At 36.2% G+C, this 25768-nt stretch overlaps 1 protein-coding gene across 7 annotated transcripts in view; it reads left to right on the forward strand.

Moving 5' to 3' along the window:
• LOC136350531 (latrophilin Cirl-like) overlaps positions 1–25768 on the forward strand; it is a 69714-nt gene that overhangs the window by 37825 nt on the left and 6121 nt on the right. For 5 of the 7 annotated variants that reach the window (XR_010734167.1, XM_066302331.1, XM_066302335.1 and 2 more), the window contains exons 3-10: positions 15044–15236; positions 19647–19753; positions 21112–21453; positions 21841–22506; positions 22563–23170; positions 23228–23393; positions 23449–23663; positions 23872–23975. Coding sequence is in view for 6 of the 7 variants with exons in the window: in XM_066302331.1 (XP_066158428.1) it covers positions 15044–15236; positions 19647–19753; positions 21112–21453; positions 21841–22506; positions 22563–23170; positions 23228–23393; positions 23449–23663; positions 23872–23975 (2401 nt within the window). In the remaining variant the exon portion in view is untranslated. Of the gene's footprint in view, positions 1–15043; positions 15237–16598; positions 16706–19646; positions 19754–21111; positions 21454–21840; positions 22507–22562; positions 23171–23227; positions 23394–23448; positions 23664–23871; positions 23976–25768 lie in introns of those variants that run through there. The other 2 variants (XM_066302333.1, XM_066302336.1) reach the window with 2 other exon arrangements.

The following is a 25768-nucleotide window of genomic DNA, read 5'->3' on the forward strand; positions in this document are numbered from 1 at the left end:
AGGTTTTTTATTTTGTTTCGTGTTATTATTACGAATTTCGTTACTTTTAGCGAAAAATGTTTCAGGTTAAAACATTTTTACTGCTAGCAAAGAATTCAAATTCCCCCAAAAAAATTGGGCGTTACATTTGAAAAAATGAAGTTAACCCCAAAAGAAAAGTGAAAGTGACGTTGAAAAAAAATATTGACATTATCAAAAGTTGAGTCCCCGAAAATAAAAAAGACTTTGTTTGAATATTTTTTTGTAGATCTTCCCGATTTCACGACATTTGCTTGTTCCACTTATCTAGAATCACCCTGTATACATACGTATAAATATACTACGTGACAGAAAAGAGAACACCCCGTAAAAATGATTTTATTTAAATAATTTTTGGTATGCACGTTTGTATATGGAAACACAAAAAACTATTAAATTTTCAGCCATATTTATCAATGTATTTACGAGTTATCAGGAATTTTAGGAGTTTTTTTTAGTATAAAAATTGCAATAAAATATCAATAATATGACTGTAAAATATCGTTTATTGGCGTACAGTGTGCTTGGAAAGTGCTTTTATATCCATCAAATATGCCTAGGCGCAAAATGCAACAAAATTTTCATCAGTTTAGCGAGTTCGAAAGAGGTCAAATGGTGGGTCTACGAGAGGCTGGTCGGTCATTTAGGGAAATCGCCACTAAATTGAACTGTAGTGTTAGTACGTGCGAGATCTTGTCAGAGAGAGATGTTAGACATGGTTCTGAGAACAACAAATAGGCAGAAGAAGAGGTACTGGACGATCTCGAAAATCTGCTGCAGTACGCCAAGATCGCCGCCTTCCAATTGCGACTCTAAGAGATAGGTTGGCCTCGGCGAGGACGCCGGTGGATCAGTAGTTTGCTGAGTATGGAAGGCCCATAGAAATTCGAACCATTTATCGTCGGATAAGAAGTTTCGGACTAGTTTCCTATCGTCCCCGTCTTGTGTCACCCCTCACCTTAAATTATCGTCAAAATCAGCTGCAGTGGTGCAGTGAACGGATACATTATAATCTAGAACGGGATAATATCATGTTTAATGACGAATCCAGATTCTGTTTGAGTATGCATGATGGTCGGACAAGAGTAAGAAGAATATGGGGCGAAAGACGGGATCCTCGGTTTACAATACAGAGCATGTCCATCAGACTGTTGGGGTAATGGTTTGGGGTGCTATTGCATATGGTAGCAGGTCACCTTTACGTTTCGTTAGAGATAGTAAGAAAGCCCAACGATACATCCAAGAAGTGCGGTAACCTCGTCTTATGCCTTATTTGAAATCTCTTGTTAATCCAGGTTTCCAGCAAAACAATGCTCGACCACATGTGACTCGAGTGATTATGGACTTCTTTCCACAAAATGCAATCAGTTCGCTACCTTGGCCACTTCGATCTCCAGACTTCTCGCCGATTGAAAATGTATGAGATATTATAAATAGAATGTTGTATAATTTATCTCATCCCCCACAAACCCTAGTAGCGCTATGTCTTGCTATTCAGTTAACTTGGAATGAGGTCCCCCAAGACGACATCAATCACCTCATTAGATCCATGCCTAGACGTCTACAGAAATGTATAAGACACCACGGAGAACCGACAAATTATTATTATTTTTTTGTTTTTGACAATTAAACTTGTTCAATTTTTAAATGAAGTATTTGTTTTAACGTAAGAAACACATATACCAAAAATTATTTATATAAAACGATTTTTACGGGATGTACTCTTTTCTATGTCGTGCAGTATACATATGTACATGGAAGAAAGAAAGACAAACACATGATACAAACAGCCTGCGCTCTGCATGGGAGATTCCCACTACTAAAGCATGGGCCTAGTAGTTGGAGATGACCATCGAGAGCAAGCTAACCTGGCAAACACGTGCAACAAAAAAATAATACTGGCATAGCAACTGGGCAGAGCAGTCGGACGAGATGGGGCCTGAAATCTTAAGTCTTACGCTGGTAGGCAAGAATGCTGAGCACTAAAGTTGACAAGACTGCAAAAAGTTATGTGTCCGATCATCACAATTTATATAACCAGCTAATCCAAGTCTGGTCATTCAGGATTATACCTAAAGCGGCGCTCGACACCTTGCTGCGGTTGCCAAAGCGTTCAATCTGGATCAAGCAGAAAGGCAATCGCTTTTCATAGGAAGATTGAGGCCTTCAAACACTGAACGTAAATTTAGGGGAAATCGCACTGTCGAAAGAAGAAGTCTCTAATTACCGATAAGGTATGAAACAGTCGTTTGAAATGAAAATTCCAAAGAAAGGGGAATTTATATGAAACTTCTTCGGTCGCCATTAGACCACTGACAGGTCACCAACGACTGATAGACAGTTAGTAGGAGTCGGAACATATGACGGCGAGAGAAGTTCTTTCCGTTGAGAGACTATAAAACAAGCTAGGTATTGAGGACCTATTGGCAGTCATCACAGGTTATTGCAGGCTAAACCGGTATATGCACGTCCAGAGATTAGAGTATATTCCGATCTGCCAACATTACGGAGCGAAGAAACGAATCCCCTCGTATTATTTCCACCATTTTCGATACGCAACAAGTGAAAACCTCTTTTGGACTCAACGAGAGGATCTTCTGCCTCTAGGATGTTCCTTCATAAAGAGAATGGATCGTTTTGTGGAAGAGGAGTGAGCTCATGTAGAGTTAAATGGGAATGGATTGATAGAAGAGAGTCCTTTAGAGGCTAATCGCAGCTTTGCTTCTGCTGCTGCTGCTGCCACTACTACTATACAAGTAAATATATACAATAGCTTTTGTCTCTAGTTCCAGCTTTATCAACTCAAAGCAGAACTCAATTTTAACTATCTGGTTATTATCACTGGCCTAGCTATTTCGAATTTATGGGCTATCTAATTCCAGTCTGGAATTCTAATTTTAATATTAATGTCCGCTAAACTGCTACTAGTTACAGAAATCAATTTAGTTCTTGTACTGCTGTCCACAGAACTAAATTTTATTCAAGTTGTTTGGAAGTTGGAGCTGTTTATCATCGCGTTTGCCTTAATATTCCAATATTGTTCCATTACACTGTAAAATGTATAATCCCCAAAGTTGGAGCCCAGTGTTTTGGCACGTATTCAGTTTTTTGCGGAAAATGCGAATTTGAGTTAGTGGAGCGCATAACGCGATGGCCAAAGTGCTGCGCTATGGGCCGTAAAACATCCATTATGCCTACGTGCTTATATTAAATCGATTTGTCCTTACTCGTTATTTTTATTAACCCGCTTAATTTTCATCCACCTCCGAAAATTGGGTCGCTGGGGCATTACAAACTTCTCATCCACATTTAATGTCAACTCGCATTCTGGCTAATCCAACGTACCCTAAACAAAAAAAAAAAAAACAAAAAATAGGCCTTTTTATTTTCCAACAAAAAGGCGAAAAGATAAAAAGGAATAGGTGTATAATGATATGGCGGCAAAGTGTGAGGTAGCTGCTGGCCTCGAGCAAAATCTGAAAACCGGACGGACGTCTGAAGTACTGGCTAGCGAGAACAACCCGATCAAAAACAAAAATTGGAGCAATTTTAAAGAACGAACATGTGTTAATGTGGTCATTTGCTGCCGCTAAGGCCGTTCCTTTGCTCGTATGAAAATGTGAATCTACCCAGTTTTGTTCCTTTTTCCATCGGCCTAGGTAATTTCATTCTCTAACGGCACGAAATGTTTATTCCTTCATTCTATTTATTCTTCTTATTTTTGAGAAGTGCACTTTATCAATTACTTATTTAAGTGAAAAGTCTAAACTCTAGTCAACTTATGTATGTGGCATCATAATTATTTCGTGCCAATTACAGCCCGAAATGTCAAAAGTGGTAGCCTTGAATGAAGATGCTGCTTTATATTCAAATATCTGAGTTCTTGTGCGGCCTGTTAGGCTTACATCAAATCACTACAAACCTCTTAGGGTCCAATTATGAATCACAAGAAGTTGCAAATAAACGATTGCGGCAGTTTGAATAAATATCTGATAACCGTTGGTAATAGGGTAAAAAAGTGTTTTGCTCTAAGAAAATGTTAGATTCATAGAAGGATTGTCGGCAGATGTTAGTTAGTTTACTGTCTGTCTTTTTTTTTTCTTTTTTTTTTTTCTTTTTTTTTTCAAAAAATTTAACACAGTATTGCGTAAATCGTATGTCTCGATAATAACCCACGAGACATCCCACATTTGCAAAGAAAAATGAACACCTTGTACTTGCATCATAGGTGTTTGTCTCCTGATATACAGTGGTGGCCGTAGAAATAGGACCACTACTGGTTCAATTTTAAATATGGAGAAAAATTTATTGAAAGTCATTCTATCTCGTTCGAAATAGGGTTCTAAATTTCTACAAGGTTGGTAATTATGTGTGTCAATAGAAACCAGGGGAATTACCTTATACTAGAATTGTACTTCCCCTGTTTCGTTCAGACAGTCAAAACTAAGGTGGTCATAATAATAGGACCGGTGTATTAAAAGCTCGTTATTTTTTTAATAACTTTCATAATTCCTCATTCATTAGAATAGCAATTGAAAGGTAAGTCTAATTAATTATTTCGAAGCATTTTGATGCATTTTAATAATTAATATACAAACAAATGGGGCGTAAAAACCACTGTTCTTTAACTGAAAGAATTAGAATACAAACAGTTAGAGATGAGGGCAATTCCCTGCGTCAAATTTCTCAAAAACTAGGAATATCGAAAACGTTAACAATAAATGCTCTCAAACACGAAGAACAACAAGAAAATCGCAGTCGTAAGAGGAAAACAACCATTTTGACCGACCGCCGAATAAAGCGAGAATCCCAAAAAAAAAACCTTTTTTAAGTTCCAAAGAACTTCAAAAGGACCTAAAATTGGAAATAAGTTCCAGAACTACCCGAAGACGATTGCAGGAAGTTCATTTACATGGCCGAGTGGCTCGAAAGGTACCGTTGTTATCGAAAACAAACAAATTAAAAAGAATAAAATGTGCGAAAAATCATCTTCGCTTTGAAAACGAAGATGATAACATAAAATTGTGGAAAAATGTTCTTTTTTCGGATGAAATAAAAATTAATTTGTTTGGTTCGGATGGTCGACGGTACGTGAGGCGGCCACCAAAACAGGAATTGCTTCCAAAACATACTCTAAAAACCCTTAAACATGGAGGTGGTAATATAAAATTGTGGGGTTGCTTCTCTTGGTTGGGTGTTGGTCCTATTTATTGGATAAAAGGAATCCTGAACCAAGAGGAATTACTTAAAATAATGAAAAATGTTATGCTATCATATGCTTCGGAAGAAATGCCATTAATTTGGAAATATCAACAAAATAATGATCCGAAACATACGGCTAGGCGAGTGAAACAATTTTTTCAAAATGAAGCAATTTCTGTTGTGCCATGGCCTTCACAATCGCCGGATCTGAATCCCATCGAAAATCTTTGGGTACACCTTAAGGCTGCTGTGAGGAGTCATCAGGTCAAAAATAAAGAAGAACTGTGGTCCGTAGTCCAACGGGAATGGGAAGCTATTCCTGTTGAGCTCTGCCAGCGTTTAATAAGTTCAATGCCTAAAAGATTGAAGACAGTGATTGTCCAAAAGGGAGAAGCAACGAAATATTAAACATTAGGCCATATTCAAATTGCTAATTTCGTTTTTTTTTCTTCCTTTTTTTTTGATAATGTTTTACCGGTCATATTTTTATGCCCACATATTTATTTTGTTTTTATTGTTTTATTGAAGACTTTTAATTATTTTTCGTTAAATTATATTTTTGTATATTGTTTTCTTTATTATTAAATGTATTCTAATTTTTTTTTGTTCTAATTTTTTATCTCTTTACTGATAAAAATAAAAAATTGAAATTTTTGAAGTGGTCCTATTTTTATGGCCACCACTGTATGTCTAGTGAACTAATAATTTCACTTGCCTCTACACACGAAAGCATTTTGGGATACAACTGCATGTACTAACCATTAATTTCACAATTCACGCCTATAAAATACTTAGATTAAATGATCGCCGCTCGGTACTTGTCAAAGGCAGGACGAAAATATATCTATCAATGGCAGTCATGTATCTCTGGCACGTTTTTTAAGTAAATTATTAATTTCAAAAAGGGAAATATCAAAAGTGAGAAAAATCCAGGTTTCATTTGCTATTCGCATCAGTTCGAAAAAGAGACTTCAATAAAATTGGACATGATAAAAGTCTTGATCGATCTGGCAGTCCATTTAGGTAATTAAACTGTCACGATTTTACTGCACTTCAGAGACAAGCTGCCAAATGATTGTACATCCAAATATCTATTCGAAAATGGCAAAAGGGTCTTTTTCGCTCTCCCCTGCATTTGGCGTCGCTTTCGGCCTTTTGACACCCGAATCGAACCCACCCACGACCATTCAAGACCAAATCGGGATTACTTGCCGCATATTTTTAAATCACCCCGGGTTATTACGGACGTGAGCTTAATACTTTGATATGCCGGTTTTAATATATTTTCTAATACCAGTTGTGTTCCTTAGAGATTTTATGGCGAAATTCGAATCCTTGTATAAATAAGACTCGAGCTGAGTGATGTCAATCATCGATCAGTTCCTTTCAGAAGCGTACGTCATTGTTTCCTCTGCAGGAATAAGGGAATACATTATTGTTTCCTGCCGCAAGCTTTAGAAGTTTGCATTTCTGCTCCAATTTTCACAATAATGCCAGGCTTATTGAAAGGGTGTAAATGAATAGAATGAAAGTATAATCCGGGCGACACAGACGCCAGATATGGGACAAAACGCCTATAAAAGCATTGAGTAAGCATTTAAGCATCATAATCGGATAATGCATCCAGAATTATACGGATCTCTGGACACTTTCACACCAATTACGTATGTGTCGCTGATTTAATTTATGTCTAAATTACAAAGTGCATCATATACATACATACGGCCAAGTTTATGCTTCTGAAAGTGTTATCGCGCTAGAAAGGTTTGGATGGCTGATCCACATAAACCCGCTTTTGTCCTTTTATCCCATCTTGATAAATGCCGTTTAGAACTAAAGTTAGATAAATTATCTTCGCATCAAAAGGCAACGCGTAAAGGTCATTTGTATTAACCCGTCTCCTAGGATGTTTTCAGCTATCCTCGCGGAATCTAAAAACAAACAAAAATGGGGTCCATTTGGAAGAAGTACCTACTAAGCCAGTAATTCTCCATTCAATAGATACGTAAGACTTGGTTTTAAAAACTTTGGTAATTTGCGCAGCCAAGCAAAGGACTTTCTGAAGATTTCCTCCAAATCCGATCGACTTTATATCCATTAAGGGCAATATCCAAAGGGAATTAGCATTGAAATTTCCATGAATACATTAATCGCTCCCCCCGTTCATTGGAAATTTTAATCCCAGATAGTTTTATATTAATTTTGAAGGGGCCCTCGGTCTTAAAATTTAGACAATTCTCACTTTTGGAATCGCTCCGCAATTTATTAGGAAGTAATCGAATGAGCTATTTCGCAGCAGCGAGGCCTCGCCGTAAAAAATGTCACAAAGTTAGGAAATTATGCCGCTGATAAGCTAAGACATAGAAGGAGAGAATTTTCCTTCGTGGACGCATGAAAATGCGCTTCGGTGTTGTTGAAATGCGATTAAATCGTTAGACGACAGCTGTCACAAGTCTGAAGATTGAGAGCGAAAAAATGGCAAAAATATTTGCATATGCTTAAAGGGTTCCAGAGATGAAGAGGTTATTCAAATCGAACGCCTGAAAAAGATCATAGAGCATTTATTCGCTCCGTTCTCTGATAGCTTAATAAATAAAACATGTACACAAAAGTTGGTTCACTTTGAGCACGAATTGAAACAAAATATTCATACGGCAAGTAAATTTAAATTTTATTCCTGGATTGACGAATTGGAAAACAAGTGCATTGTATATTTCTTCAGTTATGTAGATGCGCCACCAAAGGCTAAATCCTTTACTTTATGGTAACTTGGAAATTCGATATTCTAAATATTTACGGTTGGTAGCTTATTAAAAGGCCAATTTTGGATTTCTACGGTTATCTTGCCGTTTTAGCGAGGTATAAATATTCGTTAAATATAAACGTCGGGATGTAATCGGCTTGTAGAACCTCATTTAAAGATATAAATTTCTCGCTGTTAGTCTTTTTACAATTTTATTGTAGATTTTATATGTAACCTTTATAGTGTTAACGGATGCACAAAGACGGTCTTCGACGCTCTTTTATCACTATTAGCCGTTTCGCATTCAAACAACACCGCCTTAATGGAAAAGTGTCAACAAACCGCAAAAATGTATCGCCACCATATAGAGTCGTATAAACGCCAGACCTTTACCGTTTGACTCTTGGAAGGTTTAACCAATGATCTTTCTGTGTATGACAAAACTCGATTATATTTATGTGCCATGAATATACGTGTTGCGAGAGAGAAGTTTTCAATACGAATATAACGTTTGACGACCAAACCGTTTTCGTGACTTCGACCAAAAATATCAAAGAATGTTCAGGTAATTACGTTCCAATTGGAGGTTCGTACAGAACCTAACACCTTCTCTTAATACAAACTTAAAATAAACTTTGATGAAAATTAACCTACGCAAAAATCTCCACAGTGTGGGTATGAATTTTATTATTAATTAATGGAAATCTTGGTTTCAGTTCCGCTTTAAAGTTTCACATTTAATGCCAGAATTGTAAATATCTCCTCTAAGTAGCTTATTTTATTGTCTTATTAAAAGTTACGGGTAAGTCAGCATGAATACCGGAGTTTTCAACTACAGAAGGGAGTTTAGATCTACTCAATATTGCGGCTTTCTGGGTTTAATTAATGAATAATATCGGTTCTCCAAATCGAATATTTATAAATTTATTCCGCAGCTTGTCTGTGACGGATTCCTATTCTAGAAAAACGAGAGAAATTTCTCAAAATGTGCGAAATAATCTCTCTCTCTCTCTCTCTCTCTGTTGCGCGTCCTTAATATTCTCAATATGTCTGCCGTCAGTTATTAATTACTACTTATTGCACAGTTTTATAAATAACTTTTGCATAATGCCGCGCTCTTCTTAACAAGCAACACGTTACTGTGAGCTCATGAGTGTAAGGTGTTGTGTGAAGCCTCTGTCGTCATCGGGATGGGTTATAAATTGTGAAGTCCCTCCGCGGCATTAAATATTACAAGAATAATTATCTATTGTTTATTCGCAGTATGTAGCGAACTGATACTTATGAAATTATTAGGCATATTATGTCAAGGCCTTTTGAGCAAACAAATCCGCAGTGACTAATTGAATGGCGGCGACCTTTCGAAAAAATCTCGACTATTTATCGGGTAATGTTACACAACGTTTGTATCTGTTCACTGTGTGAAAAAAAACCTAAAGAATCTCGTATCGCCTCTTACGTGTAGCGTGAGTTCAAGTCGACCGGCGAACACCGTGGGCATATTTTAATTTATTTTGTTATTGTTATTATTATTATTAAATTCGGGGAACATTATTGGATTGGTTATTACAACTTGCTATATACCACAAATTGCTTTTGTTGCGCCACCGATGGAATAACTAAAAATGGGTTAAAGTTAAATGCAATATTAGTTTAATGATACAGGCTATAAAATACATACGAGTATAACGGAATATCAAGTACGTATTTATTCTTCGAGCTGGCATAAATTGGCTGCAAAATTTCTGCGGAAATCACATTCCTTTCAACATAAATCAGTTAAACACAAATATCTGAATAACCTATCACTAACAGCCCGAATAAAGGATTATTAATGCTAGATTTACCCCAAAATGTATGTTAATCACTTTATTACATTTAAATTGAATCGTTTGAGCAGACGAAGCCATTATTAACAGTTATTAATATTAATGCAATTTTGTAGCAGTTTCACGTTTATTGGGAAAATACACATTGGGTAATTTTTTCGCAAATTTAAACACAACCGCGTCAATATTTGCGACATATTTTCTACAAAGAACGATTCAAATCATATTTCAATCCAATACAAAAATCCTGCGCATAAGGATAAAAGTGCATTATGTTCTCATAGAGAAGTAGCTAAAGTAAGATTTAGATGGAAGCCTCTTCTCGCTGGCTTTGTTCAGCTATTTCAATTCAGTGCTTCAAACGGTTGCTTTTATGTGAAAGAATCTCAATCTGGCCTTAAAAAAGGACGCCGTTAAATGGACCTCTTTAAATTGTTTGAAGGGTTTAGATGGATGGGGACAAAAGAACTTCGCTGGATTTCACCATAGCAAAGAAGAACTATACGCATGAAAGTTAAAATAAAATTTGATTGCTTGGCTCTCCGTGAAAAATAGACTGGTAGTAAGTTTAAAAATTGTTTCCTTTGGATTTGTCTCGTGACTCACCGGAGTTTTACACATTTTCGATAAGATTTATAAGACGATAGTATTGAGTAATGTTTAAAAAACGGAGTTCGGATGCTCCCAACTTTAACTTCCGTTTGGCCAACAAAAGGTGACATAAAATATGAAAAAAGTTTAGCTTTGCTCCGGACGGGATGAATAATTTTTAAGGAGATAGAGAATGAATCGCTCGACTAAACTTTTCACTTACAGAAAGTTCCTGACGAAAATTAATTTATCGAAAATTCAATTCAGTGGGAATTGGGTTTTCCGAAACCGAACATTATCATTTATCTGCAATGTAAATCCTACAAACTTTGTATCGCACATTCTTGCTCGACAAAGCAATCATTGGTTTTCCTTCAAAAATCACTTAGCACTCAATCCTTCTTACACAGCTTCACACTTTTAATTTGACAGTCCCTTTCTCCTGCACAACAAGTATTTGTAATTACAGCGCACTCGAGGGGCCAAGAATAAGGCAGGACAAGTACACTTCCTATTTCATTTCTAATTTCGAAAGTGGGGGACTGTTCTAATAGCCCTTTACGACACAACTAATGTTTCTCCATATTTTTCCTGTGATTAATATTTTTTAATCCGGTTTATTACTTTTCGAGGCGTTATCGCTCGCTGAATCTCGGCTATGAAATTGCGAACGTTATATATAGGCAGCTACTAATGTATTTATGGAAATTTCAACGTTAATTTTAGGCTTACACTGGCTTCTAATGGGCTTTCGGTTAGTACACGTTTTAGACGCCTAATATTCAACCCTTCATGATTTATCAAAAATTGTCTGAAATTTTCAAATTTTACAAAACGAACGACTAATTAAGCACTTTTAATATTTTTACCTGATGTAATATGTGTAATATTCCAGAAAACGTGACACATTATTATAATATACTAAAAAAATTTGCATAACAAAAACTTGTGAAAATTAAACACCCGCATTACATTATATGCAGAATAGTGACCATTACACTGGGTTTCGCCTATTTATTTCTGTAGCAACTGAGATTACGTATACGTCAAGTTAACTGCGGCCTCCATGGAGTCATTTAAAGAGACAGCTACAAATATAACACATTTAGAGTCTTTTTAGGTAGCAGAGAGCTTTGCATAAATAATTCCAAAATGCATTAGGAATGCGATGGACTTAGACCTGAAGAAATATTGAGCGAAGTTTCTTTAACCAGCAACATTTTACTAGCGAATCGTAAAGAATCGCTTTCAGTGTTTGAATTTACGTATTTCAATATGTCCTCTACATTGATAGAAACCGGAAATTTAACGATCAAAAACAGCTCTAACCAACCCGATGTCTATACGTATTTGTGAGCTTTCATTAAAATTCGTTACTTGTGAACTTACCATTAATAATGTTATCTTTAATGCTTGGCACATTCGTTAAAACGATCGTTAAATTGCATTTATCCTGCTGGTAAGATTTAATACATTTCATAGCAACGTTCTATACTGAAAAGATGAGAACACTTCATTTTCAACTCCGCTCAAAAGTTCTTTAACCGAGTCGAAATTCATATTGAGAATAAAACTTTATGAGAGCACTTTTTGCGTAGAATGCATTAACGTATCTAGAAGTTATGTATTGTCGTTAGTTTTCGACTAATGAATGATAATTTCATAAATTCGTACGACAATCATATCGTTTTTTAGCTTTTTAGAAAAGAGTTTTAAAAAAACCCTTTTCGGCTATGTAAACACTTGTTAATGCCATTGTTATTATTATACTTTAAAGGTGTAAAATAGAGCGTTTTAAATGGAAACATGTTTTTAAACCCGTTCCGAAATTTCAAAAGAACTAAACGGCGTCCGTAAGAATTCACGTATTTACCATGCACAATTCTAAATTATTTCTTACAATGTTTTATGTTCAAAAATTATTTTGACTCGACCAAGAACTATCTGGTAAAAATAAACGCGCTCAGTGGTCCTACGATTCGAAACATTTTCACATTTTAGAGCAAAAAGGTAAAAGCTACAGCAATTTTTTAATCAGATATGAGTTTCTTATAGTTCTTCAAAACGACCCGTTTGATGGCATCTGGTATCTCTCACAGCGTAACCAATTCGGGCTACGTCGTATGAAATACAGAGTCGATTAAATTATGACGAAATTCCACGATTTAATACTCAGTTAAGTGTCAATCACAAAGAATTGAAAATATTTCAACAGCTTCGGGAAATATGTCAAAAAAAAAAATAAAATTACGTTTTCAGTAACCGATAATATTACATGGTCTGCTCATTTTTCGTTATTCCGTTTGTTGCGGCTCGTTTGGCTGTATTCTGCCAGTGGTAAATACCTTCATTGATGTTCTGCTTCAATTGGATCATTATGGCACAAAATGTAACACTTTTCCCATATCAAATTTGTCAGGTCGAGAGGTTTTCAGAATGTTATAATACCATTGTATAATTCTAGAAGATATTGAATGAACAATCGAAAACTCAGTAATCTGTAAAAATTACAAAAAGTTTGACAACTATCATGTTTGAGACGAACTTTGCAATTTATTCGATATTTTCAGTGTTTCTTTTAATAAAATAATAAGGAAAGGAATTAAAAGCTACGTGCGTACCATCATCGTCATCATCTTAAAATCGACAAAAAAAACTCGGCAATACCGTATTCACAAAAAAAAGCTGATGATCGTTCTTGCCAAATGGAGGGTCATAGAACGAACCAAGACTGTCCTATAGAGTTTTACAAAAAAAAAAAGTTGCAATGGAAAAGTAGCTTTCGTTTTCATTCGTCTTTTTCGATAATTCGTAGGTCTCTTTCCATTGTGAAACCGCTCCTTTAAATGAGCGACGTTTCCCTCATTTACACAAGTCTGTTACCGTTTACGAAATCCCCATACAGCAGGTGCATATCTTCGGCTCACTGTATTTGAAATTAATCTTCAACCAAGCATTGCTGAATCGCCAAAGAAATATTTTAATCAAATTTTTGTTTACCTTTTACATCGGTCGTTAAACCTGTGAAGGGACACGCGGTGTACAAACAACACGGGCCAGATTCGATTTATTTTATTATAATTGATGGGGTACATAAATGGTTACACACAAATGGTAGAGTTTCAGGGTTTCGAAGTAAATCGAAGAAAATTGGCAACATGTGACTGCCGTTTCCGACCGGTGTGCTGCTTCATGCAGAAACATCGGTAACGCTCGGAATGTTGTTGAGGCTTCCATTTTTAAGTGTAATAAAATTATTCTTAATAACACGAGGTTGGCCGGCGAAGTGAAACTTTCACACTTATCTTTAAAATCTCAACGCCCTTTTTCATAATGCATCCTGGCTAACTAGTCATCGGCGTTACATCAAATTAGGTGCCTACCTTCCATAATTCCAGTTGGTAGAAGGAAAACTTTTACATCGCAAGGGTATGGTTATTTCTAAAAGCTTCACGTGTGTGTTCGCATACATCTATGTGTTTTAGCTTAATTTAGAGTCTGAATACGAAGACTGGCGGTGCACTGTTTCATTTTCGAAATGGCATATTTTAGCAAGTGAAACACGTCCAAATCATAATTTTCCTAATTGAGGCTAATATCCATTCTGCCCCTGCTACTGGAGCTAATTGGCATAGCTAGTTTAAGACAAATCCTCAAGCTCATTTAACCGACCTAGGCAGCATCAAGAGAAGGCATTATTCTTGAATTGTATGAAATGAACTGTCTCGATTCAGTTCCAAGATAAATACGGGTCAGCACAGTGAAATATAACGGGATATAAACAATATCTTCCAAAGTAAGCATTCGTATCAATTCATCTGGTGCCCAAATTAATTATCCGAATATCTGCGAATACACGTGATAAATTTTCCATCGCTGTAGTTTATTAAATTCTGAACTCAAAATAGGCCTCGTTGTGGAAAAGGTTTAATTAAAACGTCCTTCTCGATCAAAAAATAATAACATTACATTTCGTTGACGGTTCATATCTGATACACATTTTGTGCAACTACATACGTTTCACGAGTGTATATATCGCTTCGCATACCGGCAACATTGTGAAGAAACAGTTGGTGTTCTGCCTTTTAGACCGGTTCAAGAAAGAAAACTGACACGAGAGACAAAGTCGCATATCGGACGAAGTACCGGCCAAGAAAGTACGGTTCGAAATGAAATCGACGAACAGAAAACGGGTACTGGTAATCAGGGCATTCGGTATACCTGTTTGGAAAACTAATGCATTGAAAACATATAGGTGTTCAGGAGTTTTTCGATTCCTCGGAATAGCGACGCATACCGAAGGGCATTCTTTTTGAATATTAACCAGGGACTCGCTATTGTTGCTTTCGATTTGTCGAAATAATAATGTTTCCGTCGTAATCGTTTTAATTAAGTAGGTAGTCCGTATTTCACGTGAACCTTCACGGTCGATCATGATTATTAGAAGAGACGTTTTAACGTGCAGAATTCTGCAAAGCGACTCCCTTTTGTCTCTTTTAGCAAATTACTTATGGTAAAACAAATCCTCGACCTTCGAAGTATAATGAACCTATTTGCCCACGACAAGTGAAACAATCTTCTAGTGAGCGCACAATATGCGGCACACTTAGTATATATTTCCAAGGTAATAACATTTATTTAACAAAGTTTTTTGTTGCAGAACAATACCGATATGAAACAGCGTACGCGTGTGAAGGGAAAACATTGAAAATTGAATGCAAGGATGGTGAACTGATCAAGCTAATCAGAGCCAATTATGGGAGGTTTTCGATCACCATTTGCAACGACCACGGTAACACTGATTGGAGTGTGAACTGCATGTCACCGAAGTCATTGAGAGTCCTTCATGCCAGGCAAGTCACTCAAACAATCGCTTTTTTGGGTTTATGTGTGCATTTCTGTTTTACTACCATATAATAATGTTACATGAGAATTTCTACAACGCGACCGAATAGACTCGCTTGTAACACAGTGTTTGGCTCGAACTTATTGCATATCTACCTTCATTTTCAAACATACCATGTTAACCATCTAATAATCGCCCTGTGTCTTTGTTAACGAGCCGTAATTGAATAATGAAAGTACATTATGTAGAGTGCGATATTTGTCGAGCAGAGTTGGATATTAAAAGGGCGTTAGCTTACCTGTGGGTACGTAGGTCAATGTTTAAAGGTGGCTTAGTACGAGTCCTTGCTTTGTAACTGTCACGAATTCTACCTGCTTTATTCCACATGGCATGCAAGGTGCCTGAAACAGTTTTTTGTTCATTACAAACTTTGCCTTCTACAAAATTGTGCCATAATTACTTTTAAAGAAGTTTTAATTGGACTTAATCTCTCGGCAAACCCGAGAAGATTTTCATGTGAACCTTTTACTCGATACTATTACCGGCTTAGAAAAATATTTTGTCAGCCTACAGGTATATATTTCTCGTGTATTCATATACTAACGGAAATTGACATATAATCAAATAACGATCCCGCCTAATCTAATGTTGTGTGTGTATTGTAAAAACCATAAAAAAAATTAAACCCCTCACTTACAGTGATGGCATGTGGTAATTTAGAGCTTCTTATTACTGTCAGTACTGTATGTTATATTGTTGAATTTTCCGACTGCATATTGGGGATATTCGTCGCTTAATATAATGTAAAAACAGTGTGCCTCCTCCCTTTGTTCTCACTCATTAATAACGCTGCCTGTTCTGCCCGTTTCAAGTGTTTACCTTCGCCCTCCAGTTGTCTGCAGTTAACAGCATGACATTTCAAAGGTCCCGCGAATATAAAATCGATTACTTAATGCGAAATGTTCATTTGCAACAATTCATTTTTTATATTTAAAAAATGCATTTTTACTGTGCATTAAGGTAATTTAATTAGCCTTTGGTCTCATCAGATCAATAATCATCATCAATCACATGGGTTTCATCATATAAAGCTTTGGGTTTTAAAAGGTTAAAAATGCCAGTGGCAGTGTGCGTGCAAAAAATCGATGCAAAAAACCAAATCAATCTAACGAGATAGTGGTCACAATTAGGTTTTAAAATGAAAATATGCAGGTTCAGGCACCCGCATTTTTAACCGAAACTTTTTCAGGACACGGAAAGGGACTCCGTGTTTAGAGGGGACTTTCTGTGTTTTTGACTTGTGTGTGCTTTAAAAAAAAAAAAAGGAAAAAGGGCAAAATAAAATAAAGGTCAGGTTTTGTCTTTTCAGATGTTCATATAAATCTGAGTGTTCGGTTGAGGTGAACAGCGAGGTTTTTGGCGAACCATGCAAAGGAACACCCAAATATATTGAGGCTCAATACCGTTGCGAAGATGGTAATACTTTTATTTGGACGGGCCTGTTGAAATATCTTCTCGAATCGTGTACAGGATGGCTGTCTAGTGTGGCAAACCCTTTCGCATTTGTTCAAGCAAAAGTTATGACGCATATTTAAACATGACGAAACAGTAGTAAAGACCACCCTTAACTGACGGGCCTATAAGTCTCGATCAGTTTAAGATTAACGATCAAATCCAAGGCATCGAAACTTAAAAAACGTGCAGGGATGTAATCTCGATTTACACAGACGTCCACCGGTTTCTATCTATGCATACCTTAAACTGATTGCATGATGCATTTCATATTGTTTTCTGAATAGTGCTTGCCAAAGGTAAATATTTTATGAGACCTATATTTCCATATTGACAAGTTGACATCTGGAAATGAAAACAAATTATAAATGCATCCTTGTTTCTTGTCATAATTGTCCACTGCTCTCTTATTTACCTTGCGGATTCTTTGTAGTCCAGGACAGGTAATTCAAAAATTTGTCATTGCTAAATCATTAGACCCGCCAGTTAAGATCCAGTTTCACCATGATTTTTTTAACAGAACATGAACAACGTTATTTTCGATTATTCTAGAGATTTTTACGTCTAAAACGGTTCATTTTCCACACTACGATCATCTGTTTTTCTGCCACCTTTCTGTATTTTTTCCACATTAGGCGGCCGCCGTTACTCACAGTGCTGTTCCTTATATTTTGACAAATTCACATTGACTGCATCATAAAGGCTAGAAATAAAATTTTTACGTGACAATTTAAGTTTTCTCCTCGAACTTCGACGACATATATTCAGGAAAAATTAACGAGCATCATAAACAAAATTTAATTGTGTTCGTTTCGTTGTTTTTAACGGAACACTCTGCATACTATTATAGATTTAGAAAGATTGAAAGAAGCTTACACTTTTTCCACGGGAGTACTGGAACCGGAGCCTGGCCGTCTACTCTACTTCTCGATACTCGAAAAGTAAGAATTTCGCATCTAACTTTCTCAATAACCGCTTATGAGATCATGGACTTATTTGATATCGTTGAAAAGGATTTTTTCCAGTTTTACGGCTACGTAATAATATATATAGAGTGTTTCGTTGAAAATTCAACTTGTCATTTTTACACTTTCCGCTGTTGAGTTCGATTTTCCATAACGCCAGTGTCAATGTCAAAGTCACTATGGACTTGTCAAAAGGTGAGCAACAACCCTGCGTATTTCACGGAGGAATAACACTGCTGGATTTCGAACCACTTAACAATGGTAAATGTCTACTGGATGCTTGAACGTTTAATTTTTAAATTTGACTCATATCATACCTTATAAATTCAAAGAGGTGCCCCACATCATATCAGATAATGAAACGAAGTCTTGTTACTCTAGACAAACAAGAGATTTCCTAAAGTCAACAAAATTTTCTCTTCAGCCAGGCAAACGCGATTTAATCGGTCCAAGGAAATCTCTTTTGTCGGTGATTTAACTTATCGGCCCCACAAATAATTCACGTACAATATAACATACAATATTGTCAGGAACGAGGAAGTATCGTTTTGTACCTAATTGCGCTTTATTGATAAAATAAATTTGCTGGCTCGCATCCAAAGGGATCGCTCCATTTTAAACCGTTTATATGGAACATCGCGTCGATTTAAATCGAACCTTTTCTATACAGCACCATTTTTTGCTGTCCTGAATCACTAAAGCAATTGTTCAATATTTTATCACATTGATAAAACATAGTTTTAACCATTTGTGATTAATTATACCAGAATGAGAAGGGTCATACCGATTTTTCCTTTGTTTACGTGTTATTTGCAACTGATGTGATGGATCTTAATGATAGTATCGAATGGACTATATTTTTCAATTGAGCATGACGGATCACGCAATGTTCGGCATTACCAAACCGAGCAATATTAAGATGAATTATCCTACTGGGGCCAGACGCCCACTGATGCAGCGATATTTCACTTTTTCATATGTTAATGCTGAAACATAAGTTTTCCTTCAGTTTGATAGAAACGGGTTTATTTAATTCGGTTCATCCTGGAGTATAAAAGTGGCACAACAAGTATTATAAACTTTTACACTGCTAACAACTAGGCACTCGTTACTCTGATTATAATCCGACATAAATAACTTTTAACTACCTCACCTCAGCCATCTTATTAACTCAAAAATGAAAAAGTAAACGTCATGAACTGAAGACAAATAAAACGGACGTGTTGGCCAGTCGGTCTTGTTTGGTATTACGTCAGGCAACTCCTTACTTAGAAGTTTGAGTTGCAGGGAGAGTCATTTCAAAAACTGGGACTCCAATATATCTGGGAAACCCCATCAAAAATGTAGGAGCACCATTAGGGATTCACGGCATTTAAAAAGGGGATAACAATAGTTGATGAGCGTTGCGGACGCGGCCTCGGGAGTCACGTCGGGAATCGTCGCTGTCACGAACAAATCGACAAAAAAACAAGATAGACAAGTCGGGAAAAAGAAAATCCGGAAAATCGGTAGACAGCAAGAAATGTCACTTTTTGTTATTCAACATAGTGTCCGAATCGACGTTTAGTTTCTTGTGGAAAAATTAATGACCCAAAAAAAGACGTTGCGTGTATGGAGGTGAGAAATTGGCATCGCGTTTACTTCCCAAATCTGAAGCGGAACCTTCAAATCTGTAATGCAAAAGAATTACTTGTTCGCATACACTTCGCCTGGCTACGAAACTTTACGGTTTCAATGGAAAGATAAAAATGTTATAATTACATGAATCACCATTACGTCACTATTATGGAAAATAATTGAGTAATACCTCCACCATTTTTGTCCAAAGCCAAACACAAAATAAAGTAGAATCAGCTATATGACCTTTCTCATTCTGGATAGAGGCGGGATCGGGTACATGTAGATAACCGGAGCTTTAACAAGGTAATATTGTCGTTTAGGTGTACGCATTATCAAAACTGCAGTATACCAGCGATTACAAGCATGTTCGGAGACCCCTGCCCTGGGACGCATAAATATTTAGAAGCTCATTATCAGTGTCTACCCGGTAAGTTAATTAAACCTCTACTTAATTAAAATACTTCCTCGATTTCTAGCAATACTTTGTACTCCACTCTATCTAACGCCTACACTGAGATGGGCTCTGGGGGGTAACTCTTACCAGAGAGTTCTAAACTTTTCCATTATGTATTACATTAACAGTTCGGATACGCGTTTTAGAACGCCGAAGTTTAACCTTTCACCGCAACCCATTTATCATCCATGTATGTACATTATTAATGAATATCAGGAATCTGTACAACTACTTGCATCATTTTCGATATTCACATAATTATGTATATTACTTGTTCGAAACAACAAGGCTAGTACGTTTTATGTAAAAATTTGATAACATTGCATCTCGTATGTTGTGGCCCAATGACCTCCATGAAACTTTTCAAATTAGGTATCCAACAAAGTTTCCACTGTTGGATAAAACCTTAAATAATGATCCCTATGGAGCCTCTTTTACACCTTTTCGCGTTTAGTGTAGGTATAGTTTAATATACAAGTTTTTACTATAGGTATATTCAACGTACCACAAATTAATACGTAATAGTTTTTACCGAAATCTTTGTTATCTTTCCAATTTCCCACACACGTTATGCATATGTTTTGAGGTCCTGCATATAGGGCGATTCGCGTAAGTTCTTAATTATATAACTTCGTTTCCATTCCAAATCCATTGGTACAGTGTTCTTCGCAACTTCCCTGCCCCCCTGCCACCTTGGTCACCATTAAATGAAATATCCGTATCATCGAAACAGTCACAAATAAGTGCCGAGAGTCCGAACCGATCTCCTGCTCATATTTTTGACTGTTTCGGACGGTTCGGATTCGGTTTAACTTTTTGTTCGAATATAAAATTTGAAGCAAGTAATTTGATTCTCATATTTTAAAATTGAATCAGATCAGTTTGGCTCACTTGGGATTTATGAACTCAAGCGGTATAAGTGAAGTTTTTCTATTCGCCAATCAAATTTGGCAGTTGAACATCGTTTTAGTTTATACCCTATGCTATAAAGGGTGATCAATAAAAGAAAAACAGACGTAAACATGGGACATCGATGACAGGTAGCATACGAATTTATACAAAACATGCTTCTGATGTTTCAAAATCCACTTGTAGTTTTTTTTTAATGCTCTCGTTCTTGATTGTCATTAATGTTAAAATAGTAATCTACTAGATTTCACTACATCTCGGACGGTTGTCAAGTTCGGAGGGCGGTAAGGAGACCTTCGAAAAGCACTGTATAGCGTTACATTTAATGTACCTCCGTTTATTTATAATATTCTAGAAATAAACTCATAATTCTTTTGGAATATTACTATTGAATACAAGTATTTAAACTTACTTATCTCTAGCAACTACAACAACAACTACTAGCCGTCCAAGTCCTCCATGGCTAATAACATCTCAGCCGCCCATGTGGACTACAATCAAGACTCCCTCGGCTCGTCCTTCGACAACCAAGGTTACCATAAGTCCTCCTTCTCCTATTCCTGGTCCTTTATCCACCTCTACCTCTGTAAACATTCCCAGCTCTACCTCAAAAGGGCAACACGAAGCTCCTGTGGAATATACGGGAAGGAAGGACGAAGGAAACTGGGAATGGGAGCCAAAAGAACCAAACCCTTATGAAATTACAACCCTACCTCTAACTACAGTAACTCCCAATGGGAACTCTGTTAAAAGACTGTCTACATGTAAGTATTACGATACATAGTACTCCAAAAGCCCTATAAACCATCGGCTGTGCCCTATCGCTATACTTTATAATTGTATCAAGTGTTGCAATTTCTGTAAGTGGTTAGCTATATCCTTAATAAATATTTACATTTACAAAAAATAATTATAACTAAAACCCTGGAAAATCCATAACATCACTAAAGTCCAAGAATATTGCAAGTTGTTTACATCTGATGCACCGATATTTGAAATTCCTATTCTTGTTAATTTTTTTTTGATGCGCTTCAAAGAAGTTGTATTCTCTGTACTATTTGATTTTATTTAAAGTCAACTAAACAATTTTAATAACAAGTCTGTGAATCGTTGTGACTTCGACTCTTTATATCGCCTTTTTCTCTTTCCAGCCGATGCCACTTCTACATTTTCATATGCACCTTCGGTACCCAGCGTTTACCCGTGGCCCAAAGATTCCGAGTACCTTCCATATCATTGTAATTCAACCACCATAAGAAACATATTATGGAAAACCACCCATGTGAACAAAACTGCTGTTCAGCCTTGCCCTCCAGGTACGACTGGCTTCGCCAAGTGGCACTGCTCAGAAGGCACTTCCAATGACCATGAGTGGACTCCTGTTAATCCGGATTTAAGTGAATGCCGGTCGGTTTGGCTCACCAGTTTAGAGCAGAGATTGCTTTTGGGGAAAGATCTCTTGATGTCTATTATAAGAGACTTATCCACGGTGACCGGAAGCACCGTACTGTATGGAGGAGACATGGCTATAACTACGAAAATAATACAAAAAATGACTGAGAAAATGTCTCAAGATATTCAGACATTTCCTGACACCCGGCAAAGGGAAGAAATTGTTGGAGAAATGCTGGGATATGTAACCAAGACTAGTAGTAATTTACTGGATGCCACTCAAGATTCTTCTTGGAAAGATCTTAGTTATAAAGAGCAAATGAGTGTAGCTACTTCGTTACTTATTGGCTTAGAGGAAAACGCCTTTTTGCTGGCAGACACAGTGACTAGTCAGAAAACTGTAAATAGAGATGAGAAAAATATAAGTAAGTGTTTTTTTTTTGTTAGCTCATAACATTCTTAAGAGTCCTTTTACTTTTAGTACTTTCTGTCAGAGTCTTGGATACAAAGTTTTTGTCACATGAAAGTTTTCCTTCTGAAGACAGAAATACTGATTGGAGACCTAGCAGTGACTTGATAGAGCTTTCCAAAGAAGCTTTGCTAGAGAATAACGATGGGAACCTAGTTAGACTTGTGTTTGTGGCTTTTGACAGACTAGAAGAAATTCTTCAGTGGCGCCCAGACAATTCTGACAATAGCAATAATGTAACTACAATTTTAAATAGTAAAGTAATATCAGCGAGCCTTGGAAAAGGACGTCATATTCAACTTAAAAAGCCCGTAAGACTGACATTAAAGCACATTAAAACTGAGAATGTGAGCAACCCAAGATGTGTTTTTTGGGATTATACCACAAATGCATGGTCAGAAGAAGGTTGTCATGTAGACACCTCCGATTCAAACTACACCCACACAGTGTGTTTCTGTGATCATTTGACTAATTTTGCTATTCTTATGGATATCCATGATGTTTATTTACCTATAAACCATGAAATAGCCCTGCAAGTTATCACATACATTGGATGTATAGTATCAATTATTTGCCTCATACTAGCTATTATGACATTTCAGTTATTTCGCGGGCTCAAGGTATTTAGTGTCTTTATTATGTAAATCTTTTTATATTCAAATCTAACTTTTCTGTAGGGCGACCGAACAACGATACACTGTAACCTATGTACATGCCTCCTCATAGCTGAGATAATATTTTTAGTAGGAATAGACAGAACTGGAAATCGAATATTTTGTGGCGTAGTTGCAGGTTTTCTACACTACTTCTTTTTATGTGCTTTTATATGGATGCTGTTTGAAGGTATGTTCAACTTCAAGAGTGTGTTGAATGTATTTGTAAATGAGTAATGTTTCAGGGTTCCAGCTTTATGTTATGTTGATTGAGGTATTCGAAGTGGAAAAGTCTAGAATACAATGGTACTATATCGCTGCATATGGTTTGCCATTGTTAATAGTATTTGCATCAGCTGCTGTGTATCCTCAAGGCTATGGTACTATGAAGCATTGTTGGCTAACAACCGACAATTACTTTATTTATACATTTGTTGTTCCTGTCCTCTTGGTAATGATGGTAAGTAAATGGTTTCTTTATGATGCATAGATTTTATATAATTGACCCGTATTACCGTTCAATATTTGATCATGATAAGCTTTTATGATCTTTTATAACGCCTACAGAAAATTGTGCTAAGTAGTGGAAGTGTTTCCGTTTTCAAAACGTTTTTCCAATATGTGTTGACGCCTATGGCATACTTAAGATTCTTCTATTTTGTTTTCAGCTGAATTTCATATTTTTGACAGTGGCAATATTAAAGATGTGCAAGCATGCAAGCGCTTCTGTGTCAATGAAAAATAAAGAACATTCCCGCCTTGCTAGCACGAGGTAATTATTTACATTTATATGAATAGTTTTATGTGGGCTTTAGCTGTATATGTTTTAATTCTAAGGGGAATTCGAACTTTTATTGGTACTTAACGTTTCAATGTGGTAAAAGCATGAATATTATTAATTCAATCGGCATTGGGTGGTTTGAAACTTGTACGATGTTTCAAGGTTATATGTATAGATGCATGACGATAAATCTATTTTCATTTTATTCTTAGGGCATCACATAGTTAATTAAACCTAGCCTTCAAAACGGATGTTGCATAAACATGTATGGCATGAATTTTTCTATCCTGGAACCCACACAACATACCCAAATTTAACCCTAGCACGTTTTTCTTTATTTAGCTTTAACTGAAAACGTTGTCGGATAAATTTGCTTAAAAATTTATTTATTTATTTGAAATTAACTTTGATTCACTGCCACTGCTTTTACTTTTTGCAATTTACAATCAATAGTACTTTCTCGGGTAACTACTACTACTACTAACGGGGACAAAACTTGTGTATCCACACGTCCACAAAAAAAAACCTGTTTTATTATTAATAAATATTTACAAAATCGATCATTTTGTGATGGGTAACCTTTCGGCAAAAACTAACCTCTCTGCTACTATTATTGTTTACAGTTTAAGTTGCTTTGTGTTAACAAATTTCTGTTGAATAATCGAGTGCCTGCACAAAGAACTGCAAGGTGTATAGATATTTTCCTCTTAGGTAACGTAACGGGGATTATAAATAATTGCTTGTCTAACACCACTTGCTTCTTAAAAGAATAATTTTGATAATAGAACAGATGTAAAAGTAATAGTGTAGATGTTTCAATAGAAAATGTACTCAGATGGAGTGAGGTACACAATTATTTTGTCTAATGTGAAGTATCAATGTTATCTATACGTATGTATACAATGAAGGGGAAGATTTGCAATGAGCTTTTCAAACGAACTTTAAGATTTTTGGAGGAGGTGAGAGACCCAATCCTTGGTATAGAAAACTCGTATTTTCACATTCACTGTATGTATATTTAATTATGCCAGATCTCTTGCGTCGAGATGTCAATATTAACATATAAAACATAATTCAAATTCTTAATTGTTTCACTGAAAAAAACACATTCTATGTTTTTCGATAAAGCGCAATCAAATTTCATCATGTAACAAGTTTCGCAGAAATTAAAGTGATTCGGCGAATTTTACATATTCTTTTAGAATAAGTAAAGGTTTATTATTCAGAAAAATTACAACAGGAGTAGCTTTAATTTTTGTATTTACTTTTTTTCGTTATTTTTACTTATATTCATCAAATTTTGTACTACATGTAAGGGGAACATAGTATTGAGTATCAGAATGGCTTGCACGAACCTCTTTTACCAGCAAATAGTTGTTATAGTTTTCCTGCGGTAATTCAAAATCGTTTTGAGTTTATGAAAGAGATATTGAAATGCACAGTGCAACAATGTATTTTTCGACTATTTAGAGATATTTGTAAAATATTTTCAATGTGTTCAAGTTTCTGCTATATACATAAACTTGTCTTCTAACTGATTCAACCGCAAAGAACAACTGAATTCGTTCTGCTCACATTATTCTTGAATACGGTTTGCTAATTGTTCTCTCGTCGTGACAAGTTTGAAGCGCACGTTCGTTTTCAACTTTTCCCAGACATAAAAACTCACAGGCGTTAAATTTGGACTTTTAAACGATCATCGTATGCGTTCACAGAGTGCTATCCATTGGTTGAGATATTGTTAATTCATCCACGCTATAATGAGTCTGTCATTGTACGCGAGG

The sequence above is a fragment of the Euwallacea fornicatus genome, chromosome 3 (genome assembly GCF_040115645.1).
Source record: "Euwallacea fornicatus isolate EFF26 chromosome 3, ASM4011564v1, whole genome shotgun sequence".
NCBI classification, from domain to species: Eukaryota; Metazoa; Arthropoda; class Insecta; order Coleoptera; family Curculionidae; genus Euwallacea; species Euwallacea fornicatus.